The sequence below is a fragment of the Sebastes umbrosus genome, chromosome 10 (assembly GCF_015220745.1).
Source record: "Sebastes umbrosus isolate fSebUmb1 chromosome 10, fSebUmb1.pri, whole genome shotgun sequence".
In the NCBI taxonomy this organism is placed as follows: domain Eukaryota; kingdom Metazoa; phylum Chordata; class Actinopteri; order Perciformes; family Sebastidae; genus Sebastes; species Sebastes umbrosus.
Genome location: NC_051278.1, coordinates 3,154,376 through 3,178,564, shown reverse-complemented (window position 1 = coordinate 3,178,564; position 24,189 = coordinate 3,154,376). Strand labels below are relative to the sequence as shown.

Genomic DNA, 24,189 nt, shown 5'->3' with positions numbered 1-24,189 from the left:
CAAAAATGTGAATTAGGCGCGTTTACATCAACTGGTTTGAAGCAAATTAACTAGGCTGCATAGTTTAGCAAGAAGTTGGCGGTACAGGCGTCACTTTGAGCTTCTTTTTTTTGCGCAATTGAGGAAGTTATATTGAATTTTGCCATTTCAATACAGCATTTCTAATGAAATTAGATTATATTAGATGAGATGAGATTAGACTCAACTTTATTGTCATTGCACATAGTACAAGTACAGAGGAATGCAGTTTTGCCTCTAACCAGAGCACAAACTAGTAAAGTGCTGATTAAGACAATATATACAAATGAGGATATACAGGTGGAGTTATATTTATATCTATACGCAGAGAGGCTATGTACATAGAGCTATATGCATATGGTGAATATATATATATATATATAAGATGAATATTAGAGAATAGATTTTATATATACAGGTTGAGTCATAAGTTATATAAATACTTCAAAATGTGCATAAAAGTATGTCAATATAAACACAACTACTGGTAAAATTGGGATGATTTCTTCCAGTGGCCATTTGTTTTGTTGCTGTTGTTAGACAAAGAGCACTTATAGCAGTAATGTGCATCTGTATAGATCACGAGGTCAAAATCATAATCAAGATCTGCACAGCTGAGTGTTTGTATGAAAGGGTTTGGTCCCGATAAAAGTCACTTGAGCAGCCCGTTGCTGAGATAAAAAAGCACTTCAGTCCACTCTTCACCAGCAGACATGACAACAGGTTTGCTGGGGATGCTAAGAAAAAAAATCTGACCATAAACAATTCCAGCACACACACACACACACACACGCACACACAGACACACACACACACACACACACACACACACACAAAGAGAGAGAGAGCTACTCATCCTTGACTGTGAAACTAGGTTGATGTGGGGCAGCCTATCTCCTATGGCTCACAGCGTGCTGACAGGCTCATTATAGTGGAGTTAGAGTGGAGACCTTGGTGTGACAGAGCCAAAGTCATCCCGGCCAGCTTCCCTCCAGCTCTTTGTCCCATTCACTGTACTGCCTGGCCAGCTCAGACACCACAGCACACCCTGTTCATCCCAAACCACGGATCCACCCCCCGCCACCCACCAGGGGACCGGAGCTCGTCCAGAACCCGGCAACACATTTCAGAGTGACTCGGATACGTCTGAATGCTTGACAGAAAGCTCATTATGTGTCCACCGTTTGGTTTTCCCACTGGAATGTCCACTGTGGTTGAGTTTTCTGCTCCCTTTAAAGGATTTGACACAAAAATCGGATTTCAAAACAAAAATACCTGACGAGGTCTGTTTCAGGAACGCATCAGGCGGTTCGTTACCTTCAAGGAGTCAATGAGTTGTACACATCAATGGGCGTTATCCTCCGTATATCCTCCATGACCACTAGTCTAAATAACTTCCATATATCACATCACATTTTAAATAACAGTCATTCCTTTGATCATGGTGATCATAGTTAGGCGGCCATTTGCCAATTTGGGACCGTTGGTGAGCGTCTGTTGGCCTAGTTTTTTCGGTGTGTTCCTCACTGTCGGCTCTAGTCTGCCCGTGTTGGAGCTTTTTTTGGCAGACTCAACATGTTGAATCGGTGACGGTCCCGTCGCTGAGAGAGATCACTCCGATTGGCTGTTCAGCTTAAACGAATCAGTGCATGAGAAGAGAAAATGAGATGAGGAAAGCAAGCAAACGAGTAAAGTCAAGACAGCAAACACATCCGTCTTCATCTTCATCTGATCATTCCAACACACAGATGTTTTCACAACGACATGAACATCTGGAATGAAACTAAGTGGTGATTGAGGTGGTGTGAAAATAGATAGACCAAAAACCAATTATGAACCATTGACAAAGTGTTAACTATCTATCTAAATAATGTTTTACAAACCAATTATGTTTATATAGTATATAAAATATGATAATGTGTGCAACAATAAACTGTTAGCATCCATTATAGCATTACTAATAATTAGTAAACATTATCAAATATAATTTAATTGTTTGTTAACAGTCAAATTACAACTACTACAAGATAGCGCCGGTAAGGGTGGCTGCCGTCGTACCTGCTCCGGTCATTTGTCTTCTGTTAATTGTTATATTTAATCTATTAGCACAGCCTGCACTTTGTCGAATCACATACGAAAAACAGACACTTCCAGGCATCGGAAAAAGTGCTGCCTATCCATAGGCGACGCCAGTACCAACTGGCCCAGCGTGATACTGCAGAGAGCCGACGACAACGGGGGACACGCTAACCCCGGACCGCGGAGGAGGCCCAGAGGGAAACGAGCCGGGCTGAGGAATAGGCTGAGGAGCAGAGCACACCGTCCACTTTTACCTAACATCCTACTAGCCAACGTCCAATCCCTGGAGAACAAGCTGGACGACCTCAGAGCCTGGATCAAATACCAGCAGGACATTCGGGACTGTAACATCATATTTCTCACCGAGACATGGCTGACTCCCGCTCAACCAGCGGAGTTCTTTTCTGTTCATCGAATGGATAGAACAAAAGAGTCTGGCAAGTCGAGGCCGGATAGGTACATAAGCATTTCACTGCGCATTATACTTGTATAATTGTGTATGTGACGAATAAACATGAAATACTATTAACTAAGTTGAATTAACTATCGATTCACCATTTCTAAATGATGATTGGGTCCATGATCTATTGTGTATCTATTTAAAGGTGCTCGACATGAAACAAAGTTGAGAACCGCTGGTTTAAATCATGTTTAAAACATTGAAATCTACCATGTTATTATATTTATATAGTTGTTCTTGTTCTTCTTATAGATTAATGCTGAGCACACATTTATCATGCAGTTTGTGTTGGACGAGCTGAAGAGAGTTGCCCTACTTTCTGGAGCGTTCTTGGTCTTATTTCTTCTTCCTCAAAGCTGAAGTTTGAGGGAATTCTCAGTCTTGTGTCTTTCATAGAGTTTCATAGTGTTTGTGTGTGTTTGTGCACACCGGAGGGACAAAGAGTGAGATGTGGTGTTGCATCCGAAGGCATCTGCTCATTTCTATAAGTCATCCATCACACCGACTGTAAGACGACATCAATGCTGCACCGAAAGGAGAGAAACATCCAGGAAATGTGTGACATCGGCTGCATTCTATTAACATATCACATTGTTGTGTGATTGACTGGCACGGTGCTGGAGATCATGGAAGCTGACTATCACCGGAGGGATTAGCGATAAATCCTTTTCACGACTCGTGACTACATAACATCCCCTCTCCCTTTAAATCTCTCGCCCACCTGCTTTTCTTTTCCTGTACACCTCATCTCTCTCTCTCTCCCTCTGTTTCCCAACTATCCCTCTCTCTGTCAGAGCCAGGGGCATGATAGGCAAATAGACTGCACTCTAATTGCCAATGTAATGATGCTGCAGTCCACTCATCTCACCTGGCTAATTAATACTACGGCTGCCACCCCTGCTCTCTTCTATCTCATACACATCCACAACATGCGCGCGCACACACACGAACACACACACACACACACACATGCATGCAATCACAGGAGGCAACACAAGCTTGTGAGTTCATCTCACGTACGCTCTCCCTGCCTCTTCCTTCCTCTCCACTGTAAAACATGGCCCTGTCAAGTTGACACGATACACCAAGCTGCACTCCCAGAGCAGTGAGACAACTGGTTCAGACTCTATATGGTAGAGAAATATGTCCTCAAAACTCTGTGTTTCATGATTAAACTAATCAAAATATGATTTACAAATGTATGCGATAAATTGTCAAAGAATTTTACGAATACATACAACCTAACTTGAAAAATTGTTATTAATTATTATCATAGTTCTTTCATTAATCAAATACGATTTGTATTTGAAATGCTTTCTGTGAATGTAAAGGGGGAGTGGACCCAGTTAATTTTGTTCACCCGCAACTAGCGAACCGCCTCATGAAGGACTAGTTTAACGAATTTTATAGATCCAAGATGAAACTGACAGAAGGGCGGGACTCAGAGAAAAAGTTACAATTACAAATCCGTCTGCTACTTCAGCACCACGGACAGCGCCGTGGATTTATCAATACACAGCACAGTTAGACTGATATTTCAGGTTTGCGTTGTATAACTAAACTAGAATGGCACTCAGAGAGCGCAGACCTCCGCCAAGGTGCCCGAGTACGATACCCCCCCCCTCTCTATTGAGCTTGTGCCAGCATCCACGTGTATTCTTGTTTATGTTGAGATCAGCTGTACGTAGCGGAGCATCGTAAAACACTTCATTCAAACTGGACAGAAACAAAATAAAACTCACCTTAACCGTCGTCGTTACTCTTTCCAACAATCACAAAGTGTGCTTTGTTCCAACTCAACTGTAATTTCACTGAGTTTAATGTGAAAAAACACTGAATCACACACACACACACACACACAGCCCGCTCTCTCTCTGTCTCTCTCTCTGAAGGAAAGAGGCGGGGTCATGTGTCATCAACTCCTCATCAGTTCACTGCGCATGTGTTATACCCAGAGGTCTTCATTTTTTGGCTGATCGGAATCCTTGAAAAAATTCTTGAATCCGGATCATGATCTGGATCGCCGCCAAAATGTAATGGATTGTTCATTGTTCATTGGAAAAACATCATGGTTGTGCTTAAAATAAGTACGTAAACTAAGTGAAATATGTACGGAAACAACGTAACAGAAGAACGGAAAATACAAACGCCACTAAAAAATTAATCACCAACATTTTGGCGGTCTCCTGGGTGAAAATCCTGTCTTTTTATTCTACTCAGAGCGTAGCATATTCATACAGATGTGTTTACAGTGCAGTCAGTACAGACTACATGACGTAAAAATGACACGCCAAAAGCAAGAACGACGTTCTTATTGCACGTGAAACAACTTGTGAATAAATACACCATTTACACCATTTAGTGCAACCGGGCTGTGGTTTCAGACAACCAGATGACTGTTTACCAACCAGTGAGTGCTGATCAGGGAGGTATTGAAATCCTTTTCCCCTGAAAGCTGGAATATCATCATTTATTTACAATCCATCACATACGTTTTACATTTTTGTATCACATTTGTCACTTGTTTTTTGCTTCATTTCTCTACTCTATCTCGCTCTAAAGTTTGTCTGAAAGAAAGCAGACTCTTTGTTAACTCCGGGGCGAGGTTGAACAAAACAGATTTGGTGGCAGCCTCGCTCTCATTTCTTTCCTCTTCCCAAAAATGATGAATCTGTAGGCAGGGTGCGTTTCTCGGGTCTTTTTTGGTCACATAAGCCGCTCCATGTTGCCAGTCCTGCGGCACGACGGAAGTCTTGTGTAAACGGCTTCTCCTGTAATGTAGTAATTATTTCCTCCCGCCTCTTTCTTGTCCTCATAACAAAGCTTCTTTCCTCTTTTTTTTTTATCCCTCCCCTCCTCTAAAGAACGCTGTTGACAACTGGTTCACTTTTGTTTTCGTCGTTGCAGCTATTTTCTTCCACTTACTGTCCTCTTTACTGTCTGCAATCCTTTGTGAAGCATAATGTATTGTTGCTCAAGTCATTATTTCTTTATTCATTGTAAGAGCGGAGGTTGATTGCTTCAAATAAAAAGCTTACACAATGCCGACCTCATTGAAGACCTGAACCGACCTGGTGTTCCCCTCCGTTCACCGTTCTCTTGTTCTTTGACACTAGTTGACATTAGTCACCGTATTGGCATAATTGAAAATCAGTCTGTAACGCAGATAGTGTCTGAAGGGCAGAATTAGTCCAGATGGAAGTTCTCATGTCGTGTGCTCAAGAGTCTCGCCTGCATGAGAGCTTTTGTGTAGAGCATGGATTTCAATTATTCTCTATTCAAAACCATTAATATGACGGACTGAAGGACTGTGAGACATCTTCCAATTGCTTCTTAACATTTCTCCAATAAGCACGTTTGTGAGCTTCTAATGCCCCGTATGAATTCACTGTGTAAGCTGTGGAAAACGTGGCAAAGTAAACGTAGAGTCCAGCCTGATCTCATGGGAAGGCGTATAAATAGCACGCCATTTTTAATGACATTTCAGTGTTTAAGTGTGTCACGATAACACATTTTAAGTGTCATTTAACGCGACACCGTTACCATGAAACAGTAGCAGTTATGTTTAGGCAACAAAGCCACTTAGTTAGGTTTAGGAAAAACATCATGGTTGGGCTTTAAATAAGTACGTAAACTAAGAAAACAACGTAACAGAAGGAAGGAAAACACGTGATAAACATCAGTGACGTCACTTCAAAATAACTCTTTTTTTCTTTTTTTTCTTTTTTTTTAACTCTAAATTTGTGGGATATATATGAATTATAATGCATTACTTTCTGTAGGTATAGCTACGAACTGTGTATGAGAACAGCCTGGTTTGTTGGTCACTGGCTCTGAGTGTAGCATTTATATGTCGATGCATTTACACTGCAGTCAATACAGACTACATGGCGTTAAATGACACGCCCAAAGGCAAACGCGATGTATGATTGCACGCAAAATGATTTGTCAAATTGTTGATTCATTCATACGACATTTGGTGAGACCGGGCTGTCGTGGCATGCACCGCTTTTTTGCTGAAAATCCCAGAATGCAATGCTTTTCCTTTAGTAGTCACATCAATGCATGACAGTTATGCAACACAGCACATGTCAGTGATTTTTTTAAAAAGACGACGATTCATTTTATCCCAAACCTCATTTCACTTCTCCAAATAGAGTAAACTGTTACGTAAGAGACGTGGACGCCGTCATTGTCTAAATTGAACACAAAATGCAAAAATGTGAGGAGAATCTACTCTCTGCCTTTTATCAGTACCTGATCCAACAGTATGTTTTAGCTCCATAAAGCAAAGCCTGCCTTTGAAAAGGGGGACATGGAGCACAGCAACTCAACTGAAGAATGACAGATGGTATTCTTTGAAGAGAAATGACGGTCCTTTCACTACAGGAGACCGTTTCAGTGCTTCAGTGATATGTAGACTCATTCATTAAATACATTGGATTCTATTTCCATGTATTTCTTTCTCTCCCAGCAGCAGTCTCAGTATGTCAGGTCAAAGACTGGGTCATGTGTTAAACTTTACAAAAATGTTAGAACTGCTCAAAATTGAATTTTTCCAGCTCATATCCTTCAGTTGTCTGCAGCACAATGGAGCCATCAGGCTTCATTTCAGACAGGATCCCTCACTCCAACTCAGTCGGTCTTTTCTGTTAAATACCTTTTGATTCTCTTCTTCCTGCTGAGGATATACTTTGACACTTTTATCAGACACGTGAAGGTAATCCTGCTTCGTCTCCGAGTTCACTCGGAGGGCGGCAACAGAGAACACCAAAGGTCATCACTTTAGGTGTGAATGGATGCAAATCTCATTCTCCCTCTCTCCTGTCGTGCCTGGCGAGTTTCCCTTTGTGATCATCTGTTATCTAATAGAGAGCTAAAGGAAGGAGTCCCTAAAACCCTGAAATGAGTTTTAGCACTTCCTGTTCCCTCGTCTGGAAGTCAATGGGTTTTTAGTTAGATGCCTGAAATAAGGTCTGTTGTTAAAGGGACTGTTTGTAACTTCTTACACGTATAAATCATTGCAGGTCGGTGTCCCACGCGCGCTCGCGTGTGGCTACGCTGTTCAGACTCAGACTCCAACACAAACTACACGGAAGCACCAAAACCGCAAAGTTCTATCTAGTGAAGCCCGTCTGTTAAACAGTGTTAACTCTTCCTGCTTCAGCCCCCCGACCGCGGTCAGAGGACGCGGGGGAGACCGTAGCTTTGGTCTCCAGGGCCAGAGTCTCTGCTGTACTCTGCTCCTCTGCCTGCTTGCCTTCACTCACACACCGCGCTCGTTCTCGCTCTCTCGCTCCACCTCTCACGTGCATGCGCGCTCACTCCACACTGCAGAAGAGTTAGTTTAGCTCTGAGAATATCTAGTGAATGTACAGTGGACGTTTGTGCAGAAATAACTGCTGCAGCTCCTCCAGACCAACAGAGGTTTCCCGTGTCTTGTGAAGTGACGGGGCTCAGCAGAGAGAAACGTTATCGTCTCCGACCAAAACTCTCGTGTCTCCCCTGTTCCCTCTGACCGCGGCTGGTAGGCTGAAATTGGAAAACACAGAATCAGCATCGATTCATGGAGAGACCTTCGTCTGGTCAGCTAACATTACCTCCAAGCAGGTGAAATATAGAGTGATATTGTGGTTTAAGCTGACGTGTGTCGCCTCACTGTTTTGACCGATGCTCGTTCATGTCTATGTAGAGCGAGCACGAGCAACAGGATGCTGACCAACAAGGTGTCGCTGTTAACAAGCAATTTCTGATTCTTATATAGAGTCCCTTTAACACAAGCTGAAGAGATTTTAAAGTTTTGTTCTACGATATAAAATACATCAATAAATACCCCACTTGTGAATTGTTGAGCTTTATGTGTCTTTAAACAGGCGGTTGCTTACAGGTGGCTCAATGAGACTACTAAACGTCGTCACGCCGACTCGTCCTCCTTTACAGCCTCGCTGTGTTTATACTCACGCTCATGTGACCGTGGTGTAGTGAACGTTAGCTCTTTACCTCTTGTGACTGCATTCACGCTTCAAAAATCAGAAAAGTTTTGTTAATTTCTGAAGATTATTTTACTGAACAAAACGTGTCAGTATCATAAATGTGTGTTTTCCACAGATCTTATTTTCAGCAATAATCTAAAACCCGATGGAACAATACCATTGGCCTCTGAATTGACATGTTTGCTTTCACATTGTGAGAGTGATTTTTTTTTCTTAAGTGGCTATAATTGATATTTTCATAATTACAATGTATTAAAGGACAAAAGTTTTAGCTCTCTGAGAGAGATTTTTGCGTTCCTGTATTTCAGCTGTGGAGTTTAACTAAAGCCAACAGCTGAAATGAGCACCTGTCAAGTGTGATATCTCAGGAACTGGGTGGACTTTTTTTTCTGGGATAATAATTGTTTTTATCATGATTTTGACATCTATCTCTCAGGCTTAGCAAACAGTTGTATGCCAGAGTCCTTAATCATCACTGTGGGGTAATAATCCTCAGAAAATTGGTAATGCCCTGTCATTTAATCCCTCTCTGTAGCCTCAGGTTGTGTTTTGATTAAACTGATTTTTTTTCCATATAACCTCGAGGTAATGGTGCTTCATATGGGCAAATCATATATGGATAAAACATTTTCAGATATTTTTATGATTGATTATATGCATCACAACAATCTTTCCTAAGGCTATAGGCTGCATAATACAATGGTTAAAAGAAATAACACAAACCATCAGGATAGGCGTTTCAGGAGATAAACAGATATTGAGCCGTTTCCAGAAGACAGATTACGGCTCCATTGTTAACATGAGGTCTGATATTATCCACAAGGTAGAGTGCAGTTTTACTGGATATTCAGCAACGTGTTTAACAGCGCACTTCAAAAACATTTCTATTGTCCATTTTATTTAAGTTGTCTTACACCATGGATGTCTGACGAGAACTGGATACAGCGTTGGAGGCGGGGCCCCGTTCATTCCTATGAGAGTTGCTCAGTGATGAAGAAGAAATGGCTCGACTTCCGACTGGAAAAGTACCCGGATCCTGGGCTACATGGAACATGCGCAATAGCGTCAGCTCAGTCACATGACTCGGTCATGGGGTCCCGACGTCACGGCTTGCGCTCCAGCCTCGGTCTGGGTCTCACTCACATGAAGGGAGGAAGTGAAATAACTCTGGATTCGGCTATTAGTGAGTTTTACAACTTTAAAACCTAATGATTTAAATAAGAGTTATTAGAGTGTTCGTACTGGGAAGTTGATTCACCTCAAAAAAAATTATCCACTGAGTTACAGACGTCTCTTTCCCAATGTATGTCTATGGGAAAAAGTATTTTTGGTCCCAATGGCGTCACGTGACGGACACAGAAGTTGTCGTACCGCCATTTGGCCACTATGAAAGTTGGGATCAATGACATGTGCTCGTCCTGGAGGCTTGTCATACACCTCTTAAAATCAAGAAGGCCTAGCGACCCCCCTGTTAAGCTTTAGCGACCCCTAGTGGGGGTCGGGACCCCCAGGTTAGGAACCACTAATTTAGAGGTTTGGAATTTCACCGCAATGAAAATTTCACTGTAAATTCCAAATAGCTTAATAACCTGCTGTAATTTAAGTTACAGCAAAAGCTACAAAGGGAATTTATTAATTTTCTACATATAAAATACCTCTCAAGTTGAGAGTTGGTCTCGTCAGTGTCGTTCTATATGTTCAGTTTAAAATGATCAGCCACCTTCAGACACAAACTCCTCAGACTATCTGCTGGATTTATTTCTAATCTAATATCAGCTGTTTTTGCAGCAGTTCCCAGTAACATTGCTGATGTTTCCTGTGGTAGTAGTAATACTGTTCCAGCGGTGAAATTACATTTTACATGCATAAGAATTTAAATCCCAGCATCAACATTTGGGGGAGATGAAGTGGCTGCCAGTTTCCAGAAGGTTTAAAACTTAAAATTCCTTTGTGAAGTATTATCCTTGCCAAATGCCTTCTTAGCGGTGCCCTCTAACGGGATCAGCAGCATGCAAGTGACACTTTCACAGTGAGAAAAATATTTCCGAAGGGACATCGCATAATCCGAAACAGAAGCCAAATGGGGCGAGTTTAATTATCTGATTACCCTGACGGACTTTCCTGCGGCTTAATTTCATCCAAAGGTCAAAGCTTTCATGAGAATATTGTTTTTAAACATAAACTGCACGCTCTCCTGCATAAATCCTCCTCTGGCATTTGGCAGATTTTGGTATATTTTCTGAAATTATGATGCGATAAAGCTGCCACCCCTGTGGTTTTTTATGCACCAATTTATGGTGGAAATGGGTTTTTTTGTGTGTTAAAGGGCCAATGTGTAACAATTAGGGGGATCTATTGGCAGAAATGGAATATAATTTTAATAAGTATGTTTTCTTTAGTCTTTAATCACCTGGAAATAAGAATTGTTGTGTTTCCGTTAGCTTAAAATGAGCCGTTTATATCTACATCAAGTCCTCTTTCATTCTTGGGCTGGAGTCCATAACGTTACTCGCTCCCGTCGCCGCTGCTCTCTCGCTCTCTCTCTCTCTCTTCACCACTCACTGTCCTTGTACGTACACACTCTGATCCAAATAACCTGCGCTACAACAAATGGTTCTAGAGAGGGCCATTCACGTTTTCACATCGGCCACCGTAATTCTTCCAACATGCATCAGTTGGTTGCAACATCAACCTCACCGCTGTGATGGCATCTTCTATCTATTCCTCTCTTCTTGGTCGGGAGGTCAGAGTGTCTCTCAGAGTGTCTCTCAGAGTGTCCCTCATGTTGACATCATAGGGTTGGATTCCTGCCTAGGGGGCGCCACCGTGATCTGTACAGCTGTGTCTGTAATAGGGGCCATAGAGCCAGTCGCTGGGGCAACCAGGGTCAGAGATGCCAGTAAGTGAAAATATGATGTAGATTAAACACTGAGCACCACGAGGGAGGAAGGGCAGAGTTGTGAGGCCTTCACGCAGAGAGCACACCAATGTGGAGGCCTGACAATTGCTCCTTGATCAAGCTTCAATAAACTCTCTGTGTAAGACATCAACAGCTCTTAGGCCTCTTCCTTCCTGTTGACTGAGTTAACCTGAGTGTCAGAAATGTCACAACAACCGCTAGATGCCGCCAGATCCTACACACTGCTCCTTTAAGGAAAAATCTTCTGTCACACACTCGGAGGCTTCCCCCCGCACATTTTTTTTTTCGAACAAAATGTGTCATGATGAGTCCACCGGGTGTTCAAAGTTTGCGAGCCATCTCCCCCTTAACGGCGGCAATTTGAGGCTGATGTGTCCGCGTATTACCTCTCTGGCAGGGCGTGGCTGCAAGCCTGTGCGTAATGCAACCTCCAGATTCAGCACCCCCCGTCAATGGACAGCGACAAATAGTCAACAGATTTCCCTCCTAATCAGTAAACAGAACATGAAACTCATCAATAGAAGACAATTCTAGAGCCGTACTGAATAGTTGAACGCTTAAAAGCTTCATTCATAACGTTGACATTATGTGTAGCTATATAGATATAGATTTTGCATGTCTATTCATTCTGTTTAAAGCCGGTATTTCGGCACAGATCAGGCTACAATAACATTATTAGTATTATACTATTTTTAGAATTAGATTCCAGTGGTGGCTGCGTGGGATTGTTTCCGACTCGAACGCTGGGCATTAATCTGCTGCCATAACAGCCTCCACTCATCTGGTTTCAGGCCTTCCACCAGATTTTGGACCCCGGTTTCAGGATTTGGTCCCTTTCAGCCACAAAATCATTAGTGAGGTCGGTCACTGATGTTTGGCAACAACACCTGGCTTGTAAACGGTGTTCCAATTCATCCCGAAGGTGTGGGACGAGGTTGTGGGTCAGAGCTCTGTGCAGGCCGGTCAAGTTCTTCCACAGCGGACTTTTTGATTATGGACCAGGCTTTGTGTACATGGGCCAGTTTTGAAACAACATTGATTACAGCATTATTTAGTGTTTGACTGAAACCGTCCAGAAGAAGGAGTCGTAATCACTCAGATTGCACTGAACATTTTCCCTCGGTGTATTTTTTAAGGAACATTCTGGCTCTGAACAATTAACTTTGGAAAGACATGTAAACACCCCCATTATCCTCCTCCTGGATGGGAGAGGGAAAACTTGTTGCTCGTCTCCGGCAACAGCTAATTTAATCGATCTAAGTACCTCGGTGCCTCTTTTAACATTCAGATGCAATGAAGATATGTTTCCTGGATCCCACTGTTGATGGAATGAACAAAAGGGAATTATTACGCACAGCACGGAGATAAGTGGTCCAAGTGATAAAGTGTTAATATTCATAAGGAGAGAAAGTCAAAGACGGGGACAAACACGGAGAGAGAGAGGTGGGGTGGGGGGGGCAGAGTGAAGAAGAGATAAGGGTTTGGATTTAAGTGTTATCTCACCGTTAATGGTATTTCCAGTCCTTATCAAGATGGCTGCATAAGACAGAGGAATGTATTTATGGAGTGTGACATGATCGTCTTCTACAGTATAAAAGGCACTTAGGTGACTTCTACTGAGCTGAGAGAAGAGCTGCAGTTTGCAGGCAGGACTTCACTAATCTACAATCTTCTCTTTTGTTTTCTGTTTGCTGTGGTCTCTCTCTCTCTCTCTCTCTGTCTCTCTGTGTCACTGCTACGGTCACGGTCATGGTTAGATAAAGGACGAGTCCATCTGCGTTCTTTCAGCGCACTTTCTTTCTCTCAGTTTCAGCTCTAATTAGATCATTCTTTGAGTCATTCAGGTTCCTTGTAAAACCCACTGTGATACAAGACAAATGCTGTTTTATTGACTGTAGGTAAACAAACCACCGAAATGTGAGCCAAAGTATTAAACATTGAATATCATCATAGAAAACCAGGATGCAGCTTTACAATAAAAAATAAACTTAAAGGGACTCTATGTAAGAATCAGAAATGCTTGTTAACAGAGACACCTGTGGCCGGTAAGTCAACGAAAGTCAGCGTCCTGTTGCTCACGCAGATGCAGATGGATGGATTTCAGCTGCTTGGCAGTAATGTTAGCTGACCAGACGAAGGTCTCTCCATGAATCAATGCTGATCCTAGTGTTGGCTTTTCCTGCCTCAGCCTCCCGACCGCGGCCGGAGGGAACAGGGGAGACACCGGAGTTTTGGTCGGAGACGATAACGTTTCTCGCTGCGGAGCCCCGTCACTTCACAAAACACGGGAAACCTCTGTTGGTCTGGAGGAGCTGCAGCAGTTATTTCTGCACAAACATTGCACAAAATATTTTCAGAACTACTAACTCTTCTGCAGGGTGTAGTGTGCGCGAATGCACGTGAGAGTGGAGCGAAAGAGCGAGTGAGAACGAGCGCGGTGTGTGAGTGAAGGCAGGCAGAATAATAATCCTCCCCCTTGGAGAAGATATGGATATAATAATTATGTACATTCTTTTTATTGATTTGCTTATACTTTTTTTATTTCTATTTCTTTTATTTTTTCCTATTTCTTATTTCTATTTTCTTTATTGTCTTGCCAGCAAGACATACTGTACATGTTTTTTGCATACGTCTCTTCATTTCTGCTGCAGCTGACTTCGTGAGAGATGCTGGGTGAAGTAACGTAGTATTTTTTCCTGTATTCCCCAGAGGGATTGCTTGCACAAAATCCAGTTTCATTTTCTTTTTGGCTGTCAAATATGTAACAATGAGTTGGGTGGAAGACAGTTACGTCTCCTCTGCTGGCTTCCTCTAATGGTTGTCTTCTATCCCAGTCGTGCCTTTGTTAAAACAGTGCAGGGCGTAAGTTAAGGACGTGTGGAGGAGCAGAGGGAAGAGAAGGGAACTGAGGTAAAAGACGAGTGAGCAACACTTGGTATGATACATCGGGGGAAGCAGCAGGTTTTTGTTTTAATTGTGGGATCAGCGGCCAGGCAGAGCTGTGAATTATTGAGTGACTTCCTGCCTCTGTTTAAAAGGGTTGAAGGACGGAGGTGAGATGGAGGAAAGGGCACAACATTCAAACACCCTGGCATGTATGCAACATTCAGTGGGAGGGATGTTTTATTTAAGAAGCTCAGCCGTCAGTCGCGCCTGACAACTGGACACATCCAGAGAGCAAAGAGCAGGAGATGATAGAGATGGCAGGAAATGATAGAGTTAGCTGAATCTTTCACCGACTCGCTCAGAATTTGATTTAAAAAATTCAAGTTGTGATCTAAACTTGAAGACGGAGGTTGGTGTCAGTTTTCTCTCACGTGTCATTCTGAAGGGGGTCATGCCTACACTTTTACCCGAACAGAGACCCGGAGAACTTCACATCCAGTTTGACCAACTTTTAAATTGCTGCAAAGGGAACATGTTCTTCTTCACTTAAAAAGCTACTTTAGTAATTATTGCTCCGTAGAGGCCATTTGCAGAAATTAAACTGGAATTGGATAATTAGACCACAACACGAGAGCATCCTCCGCTGCATATATGTTCCTGTTGTTTGTTAGACAGAGCACTCCGAGAAGTCATTCGCTCCTAAATTAATTTTCTGGGTTCACAGTGACCTAATAAGTTGTGTAAGATTAGAAAGTTTTCATCTCAGTCATTGTTTACTGTTGTTTAATGAATGTTGTGGGGCTGGTATCACTATAGCTCATATACTTATATCCAAAAAATACTCTCTTCCGATAAAACATCTAAATTCAGCGGTTGCATACACCAAGTGTCAATAATCTTCTACACGTTATGGCTACAAAACATGGACAACGACGCGACCCATTTAAGCTGCTGCTGCCACCGCCAAGTAACTTGTCTTGTCGGGGCACTGTGTCTTACAGCAGCCGTGTCTCCTAAAAACTACGTTCCCATACAACTAAATTGCATCCTCAATTACATTTGGAAGGAAACATATTTTGCTGCGTTTGTCTTTTACGTATCAGAAATACTTTTTTAAGTCTGTGGGCGTCGCACGGTGGCGTAGTATATTGAGCGACCATGAATGAAAACGTTATTGAATATTAACAGGTTTAACAAACGAGAAAGTCCACTACATCGAGGTAAATGGGTCCAACAAACACAGAACCTTCCCCCAGGAAACCAGTGTTTGTGTCCCATGCAAAACATATTAATTTATTGCGTTTTCATTTTGTTTTTAATAAATTTTAAGCCAAACCATGATGTTTTTTACTAAACATAACCAAATAGATTTGTTGCCTTTTGTTTAAATTTACAGAAACTAAAGCTGTTAAAAACTGCAACCATAATCCGGGAGAAAATATGCATTTCCCTCAAAACGTTTTGTGTTTAAGCAGTTTAGTTGTCATATAATTTTATGGAAATCAGGGTTGCCTTGGCACAGATCATGAACCGCAACATCCATGGTTTGTGCAACAGCCAGGGAGCTTTGTTGCATGTCATTTCCTATCATGTCTCTGCTCGGCTATATAATAAAATAAAATGCCCAAAAAGATAAGAATTAAAACATGTTTTTTTAATACCAGAAATATCCAGTCATGACAAAATAGCAGGCGTATCATTTCATAGGTCCACATGAGGCCTCCAAATATTCTTTACCTTTTCATCTTATGCTCCGGAACACTGTTAACAAATCATGTTTCATCCCTTGACATTTATTACAATAAAAAAACAGAGCTCTTAGTTTGGGCATAGGTTGAGGGTAATCCAACTTGCTTTAGACTGAAACTAAGACCCTAAAGGCCTTTACACACCGGATATCATACCAACTACTTGTGTGTTTCACCCATGTGAATGTAGGTAGAGCTGAACTGGAATGAGCGTTTGGCTTTGACAGATCCTGTTGGATTGTGTTTCTTATAAATCACTCACACACACACACACACATGGTTATGCATATTCAAGAGAGCTTGCTTTGCCTGCTTTTGTCTATGTGTGACATTCAATCATACATAAGACATATGCTCATACATGTATATCAACACAACAACACATGCAATGCACACACAGTTTCACACTCACATATCGCCTCAGATGTAAACGTTATATTTCAATCACCCCCGTCTGGGAGAAATGAGAGCAAAGACCTCACTTGATACCCAGAAAAGATAGATTTTCATTTAGCTTTTCTGTCCTATCAGAGGAATGAATGGGAACACATAACGCGTGAGAGATATGTAATGTCATTAAAGTAGAAAAGTAATCATCTCAGGCGTCCTTTGAAGTCCGGCCTGTCAGTCGTATTCGGTTGTCTGCAGGTCTGATTAAATAAAACCTCCGAGCAGCAAGTCGCTGTTAAAGCCGAACAGACGTATTGGATTACGTTAGGATCTGATACATGAAACGGTATGACTTCATCGAGTATCCACAGTAACAAACCTTCATTACGGTATCTTATCTTAAAACCTAATCACAATAAAACAATGAAATAATATCTGTTACACGTGTTCCTGTCTAGTCCTGTCATGTTTTTCATCATTGCATCCAAGACTTGGTGAAGAAGTTACTATCTAGTTGGTTAATTGACTCGCTCGGTGTCTTGCTGTGAACGTTTCCCTTCAGTAGAACCATGTCTGCCTCTCTCTTCTGCTGTATCAGTATAGGAAATTTCACCTAATGTATCACATTTTATATTCAAGAAAATAAATAAGTGAATCTCCACATGCAGAGTGAGTGATGTGGCGTCAATTTAAAAAATGTGTCCATGCTTAATAGAATGAATTATTCTTCAGGGCAAACTGTGATTGATTAACTTGATAAGTATAAACAAGCATTATGCAAAAAGTTTTTAATATATTCCAGATGCAGATTGGGATGCTTGAACCATTTTTTTTTTTTTAAAGTTATTTTTTTGGGGGCATTTTCCATTTTTATGACAGGACAGTGGATAGAGTCTTGAAAGGGGGGAGAGAGAGAGTGGATGCGGAAAGGGCCACAGACCGGATTCGAACCCGGGCGCCGCGGTCAGGACCAAGCCTTAATACATGGACGCCCGCTCTACCAACTGAGCTAACCCAGGCGCCCAGGATGCTTGAACCATTTTAATTGAACAGTGGTATGTCTGTCTTGGTTGATTTCTACCTCCTGAAGTCCTGACCGAGCAGATAGTCGTCAGGTCGAGCTCCAGCCGTGACACAAACAACACTTTTCCTCGGCTATTTCCTGTTATTTGTCGGCCGGTTTACTGGATGTGTATCGGAAATGAATTTCATGCTGGGAAAATGGCCCGCGATGTGAAGATCATTGAACCGACCTGTCACAGCCTGACCAATGCACTGTGGCATATTTTCTTTTAATAGACCATTGAGCCTTGCGCCGCTGTGCGGCTGCACTATATTAAATTGGTCCAAATGGCCGCCGCCTGCCAAGGAGAGAGACGCAGTTGTTTGGATCTCTGATATTTCTTTTGGATGTTTGACACCGTAAATTGCCTCATTATTTTATCTGTATCACATCTTTAGTATCTGAGGGGGAATCAGCGGACGTGATGAATGTTTGTCTGTCGTGTACAAACCTAGGAAGAGGAGTATAACAATTCGGTTACAGAGGAGAACATTTCACAAATCTATCTTCATTTTCCAGTTTTCAGTCTCTGGATTGGACAAATTCAGTAAATAAATGGGCTGCAGCGCTGCAGAGCAGGCCGATGGACTGTCGTGACATTTAACATGAGGGACAGTGTGCGCCGATAATCAGCCTGACTTGATGTTTCTTCTAACTTCATTCTTTTTAAGCATCAAGATCAAGATATGTTACAGATCTCCATGTTACAGATGCAGTAAAGAGGATTAAGCAGCCCTGTCTCCTACAAAATAATGTTCCCAAACAATTAAACTGCATTCTCAATATTTTCTCCTGCATTACGGTCGCAGCTTTAAATACGTGGTTAACGTTGCAAATTGAAATAAAACAAAACAAAAAACACTACAAAAATACTTGGTTAGGTTTACTAAAAAACATCATGGTTTGGCTTAAAATGACCACATTTGTTACGTTATTTAAGCTACAGCTAAAATGACAGAAACCATCTTTGGGAAAAGTTTATTTGACGTTTATTTTGAGTTTTCAGTTTGACCCATGTCCCATCTGCTAACATGGAGGAGACGGGATTTATGACCTCTACTGCAGCCAGCCACCAGGGGGGCGATCCAGATGTTTGGCTTCACTTCTGGGGAGCTGTCATATCGTCCATCTTTATATATTTTGTCATTGTGATACGTGAAAACAAACATAATCCAAGGCAAGGTAATTGACAGTTTCGTTGTATGGGAATGTAATTTCCAGGAGACAGGGCTGGATTTAAGTGTTGAAGCTTTAACCAGGCATTTGACCAAACTCCAAAACAGTGCTTTTAAAGTTCGAGCATGCAGCGTGTATAATTGGCAGCCTAAAGATAGTTCAAATCCTGCATTTGCAGGATCAATCCCCGATGCCCCTTTGAGCCAAGCAGTTTTAACCCCGAACAGGAGTGATGCTGAGCAGCTTCAAAGTGTGAATGTTACCGAGTAAGTCTTCTGAAAAAGAGAGCGAGGCTAAATAAACCCAAACATCTTACCTCCTGTTTTCTAAAAACTGGAGCGTGTTTGCTTCATATTATCTTTAAAAACTTCAACTGGAATATTCGGGTTTGCATCACAGTAAATAATAAATGCCATGTTTCCCCCCCACACACAGCACACAGAGAACTTTTGAACTGCTTAAATGGGATGTGATCTTCGTTCCCTTCTGTTATGCATATGTATGTGTGTCTTTGTGCTCCAGCGCATGTGTTTTCACACTTCCCTTTGCAGAAATTCATCATCCTCCAGGCGCCATGTTTATATTTATCCCCTGCTCTGCTGCTGCTCTGTACATTTGTGAGAGATTCACACGTACAGTATGCGTCCTCAAACACACACACACTCATGCATACACATGCAATCTCGCCCTGTTTTCTTTTAATTAATGACATCGGTGCTAATTAGAAGGCATGCAACTCTTCAGTACCCTCCGACTGTCTCTCTTCCATTCTTAGATTTTACTCCTCCGAGCTTCATGAAGCAACACTGACGTGTTCTGATCTCAGCTGGGAACAGCATATAGGCAAAAGAAAGGCAGTTTGAAGGATACAATAACACCATATATACTTCACAGGGCCAGATATGATGAAGTAGGATATTACAGCAGTGTTTGTGGAGCTCACGGCCACACGAGAAGAAGGCTATGTCTATGCATAGTTGCTCTCTGTTGCCTCACACACATTCAGTTTGATCACTGCTCTATGCTCATTCTCACTTCCTCAGTCTCCCCCGTAATGAGCACGACACACAGACCGTGTCACCATGTTAAGCCTCTATTCTTTTAATTATCTTCTTCCCCGTCGACTTGGTGTGACAAAGGTCGCCTCTTGTCAAAGTTGAGTCGGTTTAGGTCTCAGCGGCGTGGAGGGGATGTTAACCACAGATTTAGCGCAGAGAAAAGCCCACCTGTGTTGTCAGCAACCTGCTGACATGTTAAGACTTCGATCCTGAATTGAAGCATCTGATTAGGAAGCTGAAGTCTGGACACCAAATAGCAACATCTATACCACTTTCACTGGAGATTTTTAATTTAGAAATGAAGTCTTTAAAACAAGGCGACTGTTTGTTTGTGTTTGTTTTGTTCTCCTGCACCCACACAAACACACATTTGGCATCGCACTCTGCAACAGTAAAAGCTGAGAACAACAAACTTGGAGGACAGGCGGCAATATGGACACTTTGACAAATGATGAGACTGTTGAAGCCTCCTTAAAGGAACAGTGTGTAGCATTTAGGGGGTTCTTGTGGCAGATATGGAATATAATATTATTTATTTTTAATGCAGTTTCTGATGTCATCACCCTTACAAATCCTCAGATTCTCTTTAATGAATAGAACTCATCAATGGCTCCATTCGTGTGCGACAAACGGGAGAGCAAAGATTTTATACCTCAGTGAAAATGTTGTTTTTGAAAGGCTAAACGCCAACAAAGATGGACTGAAGTAGAATATTTCATTAGATGAAAACATGTTGTGAATTTTGAAAATTATGACATTTTTCTGTTTTCAATAAATTTAGACTTTTGGACTTTACAACGCTCTGGAGTTATTGTAAATGTTTGGATCCCACGAGTCAGAAACAATCCTACGCAGCCACCATTGGAATCTACAAATAGTATAATACTAATGATATTAGTGTAGCCTGATCTTTATCTGAAACTCTGCAGAAATACCAGGTTTAAACACAATGTCGCCTGTCAAGTAGCAAAGAAATACATCCTTTTAAATAGTTTTATATACAGACTTTTGTACAAATTATCCAGCAAGTGTGTTGGTATGATTTTAGTTAAACATGTGCAAATCTAATTTTGGCGCCCCCTTAAGGTTGGGAACCACTGCTCTAGTGTATAATCACCTGATAATAAGAATAGTTGTTTTCGTTACCTTAGAATGAGCCGTTTATATCTACATATGAGCGGTTCCTCTTCAAGTAGTCAGCCGCCATGTTTCTACAGTAGCCCAGAACGGACAAACCAAATACTGGCTCTAGAGAGAGACATTCACGTTTTTGCGTTAGCCACCAGAGTTCTCCTACACGCTTGGCACACGGGAGAAGTTTCAGTTGGTTGCAATCTGCAACCTCGCCGCTAGATGTCGTCAGATCCTACACACTGCTCCCTTAACAGCCTGGTTGACATGGTTACCGTCCGTCATCCAGGTGATGTGGTGTGATTAATGTGACTATAAGAAGTCCTCCCATACACGCAGTTGTTTGTTAAAACACACACTTGACAAATAGAAAATACTGTATGCCCTTGAGTTACTATGACAACCAGTGATTCTTCTGCATACTAATTGTGTACTGTATGTACTAAACACTCATCGTGACAGTCTTGTATACAGGAAAGCAATGCACTTTACCCTTTTCTACTACAGGTATTGATGCAGTGTGCACGGTAAATGTGAAATGCCAATTAAACTTCACATAAAATCTTTTTTTTTCCAAAGATGTAATACGTATTGTTTGCATCTTTCTGGATGAGTCTGACCAACCCCAATTTATTTAAATGAGCTGCAGCTGTGAGTAGATCCATCATCTCCGTTGTGCATTGGGACAGTAGTGTACAGTGTACTACAGCACACTCAATTCAAGCATTTTATTTGCACACCAACTTTTTTGATTAATATCAAAATTCCAGTGTGAACGCTCTGCCCCTCCTACCCTGATCAAAATTTGTACGCAATATGTAATTGGGACACAGGTCATTTTGAAGCAAAATGAAGTTTGATACACTTAACCATTAAATATCAGAGAGATTCAATTCAATGTCACAACAAAATTATTGTTGTAATGTTCTGTTTAGACTCAGCATCAATGTCACAGACTTCCACCGTACGTCTCCCCATATTCGCCCCCTTCCCTTCCCCATCCAACAGCGACGACGCTATTTAAGCAAACCGCTGGCATGCACAGTCGAGTGCATCTTTCCCGCCTCCTGCAGCTCATTTAATAATTGAAAATCACTCACCGTAGATGAAAGACAAAAAGAGGGTACGCTCTGCACAGAGCAAAATCTTTGATATATCCCACTGCATTCTATGTGTGCTTGATCTCTATGCACGGTATGCTCCGCTGTTTCGTCTGGGTGGACGTACATGTAGACGTTCTCTCACTTGGGGGGCTTCTAAAGGCAGGGACCGCTGGGATATATGTATTTGCTCTGCTGTCAGCTTGTCACAGCAGATGCATGTTAATTCCAGGAGTGTCAATGAAACAAATCCACAGGAGTTAACGGGAGGAATTGGGATGTAGAGAAAATGTAGTGATACAGAACAGTTGAGAAAGTGACTGATTGATACATTGGGATATACAGTAGGATAAAATTTAGAGAAGTAGCATAAACTACTTCTGTTGCTAAAGTTTCTGTTTCATTTTCATGTATGAGACTTCCCCAGGAGGGACAGAGAGAAAGACAGAACAGCAAGCGAGGTACAAATAGCCGGAGGCGAAAATTGATATCCAAACCAACTGAGGCACCCAATTAGGCTTTACGCCGCATACTGGCATTTTTAGTCTCCGTGCTATCTCTGTGCACTGTAAGACACAGTTAACACTTCTATACGATTGATAAGGATGTAGTTATTGAGCTGAAATTAATTGAAAACACACGCTCGCAATGCACAGCCTCTTCCTGGGACGCTTTCTGAAGAGCACATTTCAGAATTCATTAGCTGCTTAATGATCATCGCCTCGACTCATGAATGTGCCAATCAAATTCAAAAAGTTGAGATTTCTCGAAAGTTTGAGGACTATCCAGAGAGCGTGGAGTGTGTCTTCAGTTTAATTGAGCGCTCTTCATCAGAACGTCTTCCTCTCGGTGGCTTGTATGGGGTTAAGAGCACAAAGGATTTTTTGATTAGTCGTTTCGAAGATTTGCTACGACCGAGCGAGGAGCCTGGAACTCATTGAGCGCCACACAGAGAAAGGTTATACCGTAGGGTCTCTCTTAATGGGGATCGGATGCTGCTTTTTCTGCTGCAGCCTCAATTTGGGTTTTTTTTTGCTGAAAGGACAGATTTCTCCTTCAAGAAAAATCTTTCCTATTGCAGGTTTCAACCCTTAAAAATCACCTCTCTTTTAATTTCTTCCTCTCAGCTTGCGTTGCACTTTCTTCACTTCCACACGGACTGAGTCGTACCTACATCTGTGTGTTTTTTGTGCTGCTCTCGCATTCACATCCGTTGTTGTGGCGTTCGTTGGCAAATCTACCTGATTACTTGACTCATGGTTTGTTCCTCTTGTGTTTTTTCTCCACCAGGTGTCGAGAAGGCTACCAGGGAATCCGCTGTGACCAGTTTCTGCCCAAGACGGACTCCATCCTGTCTGACCCAAGTAAGTTTCCACATTCATTACTTCAATGTACTCCAGTATACCAACATGTATCATCAGACCATGACATCAAATTTGACCGTACAAAAGTAAACATGAGGGAAACAGAGGGGGTCATATTTCTTAGATCATTCTGGTGAGGTTTAACTGGAGTTCTTAAGAATATCGATGCACATTAATAAAGCAGGAATCTACAATCTTGGCTGTGATCCTTATTGCGTAGACAGGTTTCATGTATACAAACATTACTGGGTGTGTGTGCATTCAGGGGGCAAAACTGCTTTGGCAGCCGGTCACAAGATTGTAGTCAACCGTTGTAATCAACGTAGATTTCTCATTGTTTGTACATTCTTGTTGACTCTACTAGACCCCTGCAGAGCCCGACCACAAGCAACCATCATCATATGACGTATTGGTATCAGATTTGATTATTATTATCACCTGTAATGAAACGGGCAAGACATAAGTGTTAAGTAACATAAGTTCAAGTGAGTCCCTCTTGATGGACGCCGCCGCCAGACACCTTCTCCTCAGAGATTCCTCAACAGGTAGAACGTTACTATAAAACTGGAGACTTGGATGTTGGTCTTGTTATTAGTCCAACCTGTCACACAGCAGCTCTTTGTATGTCGGGCAGGTGAATATTAACATTAGTCCAACCCGTCACACAGTAGCTCTTTGTATGTCGGGCAGGTGAATATTAACATTAGACCCCTGACGACTCTCTATTAAATAGTGTGTTGCTGGTTGAAAATGTAATGCCAAAAGTCAATACAATATTGCTGATATTTCTGATTCAAATTTAA

The 24,189-nt window shown here is 41.9% G+C and overlaps 1 protein-coding gene across 2 annotated transcripts in view; it reads left to right on the top strand.

Moving 5' to 3' along the window:
• Positions 1 to 24,189, top strand: part of LOC119496134 (pro-neuregulin-3, membrane-bound isoform) — a 403,417-nt gene that overhangs the window by 304,977 nt on the left and 74,251 nt on the right. For both annotated transcript variants that reach the window (XM_037783253.1, XM_037783252.1), the window contains exon 3: positions 23,313 to 23,386. In XM_037783253.1, coding sequence (XP_037639181.1) covers positions 23,313 to 23,386 — 74 coding nt within the window. The remainder of the gene's footprint in view (positions 1 to 23,312; positions 23,387 to 24,189) is intronic.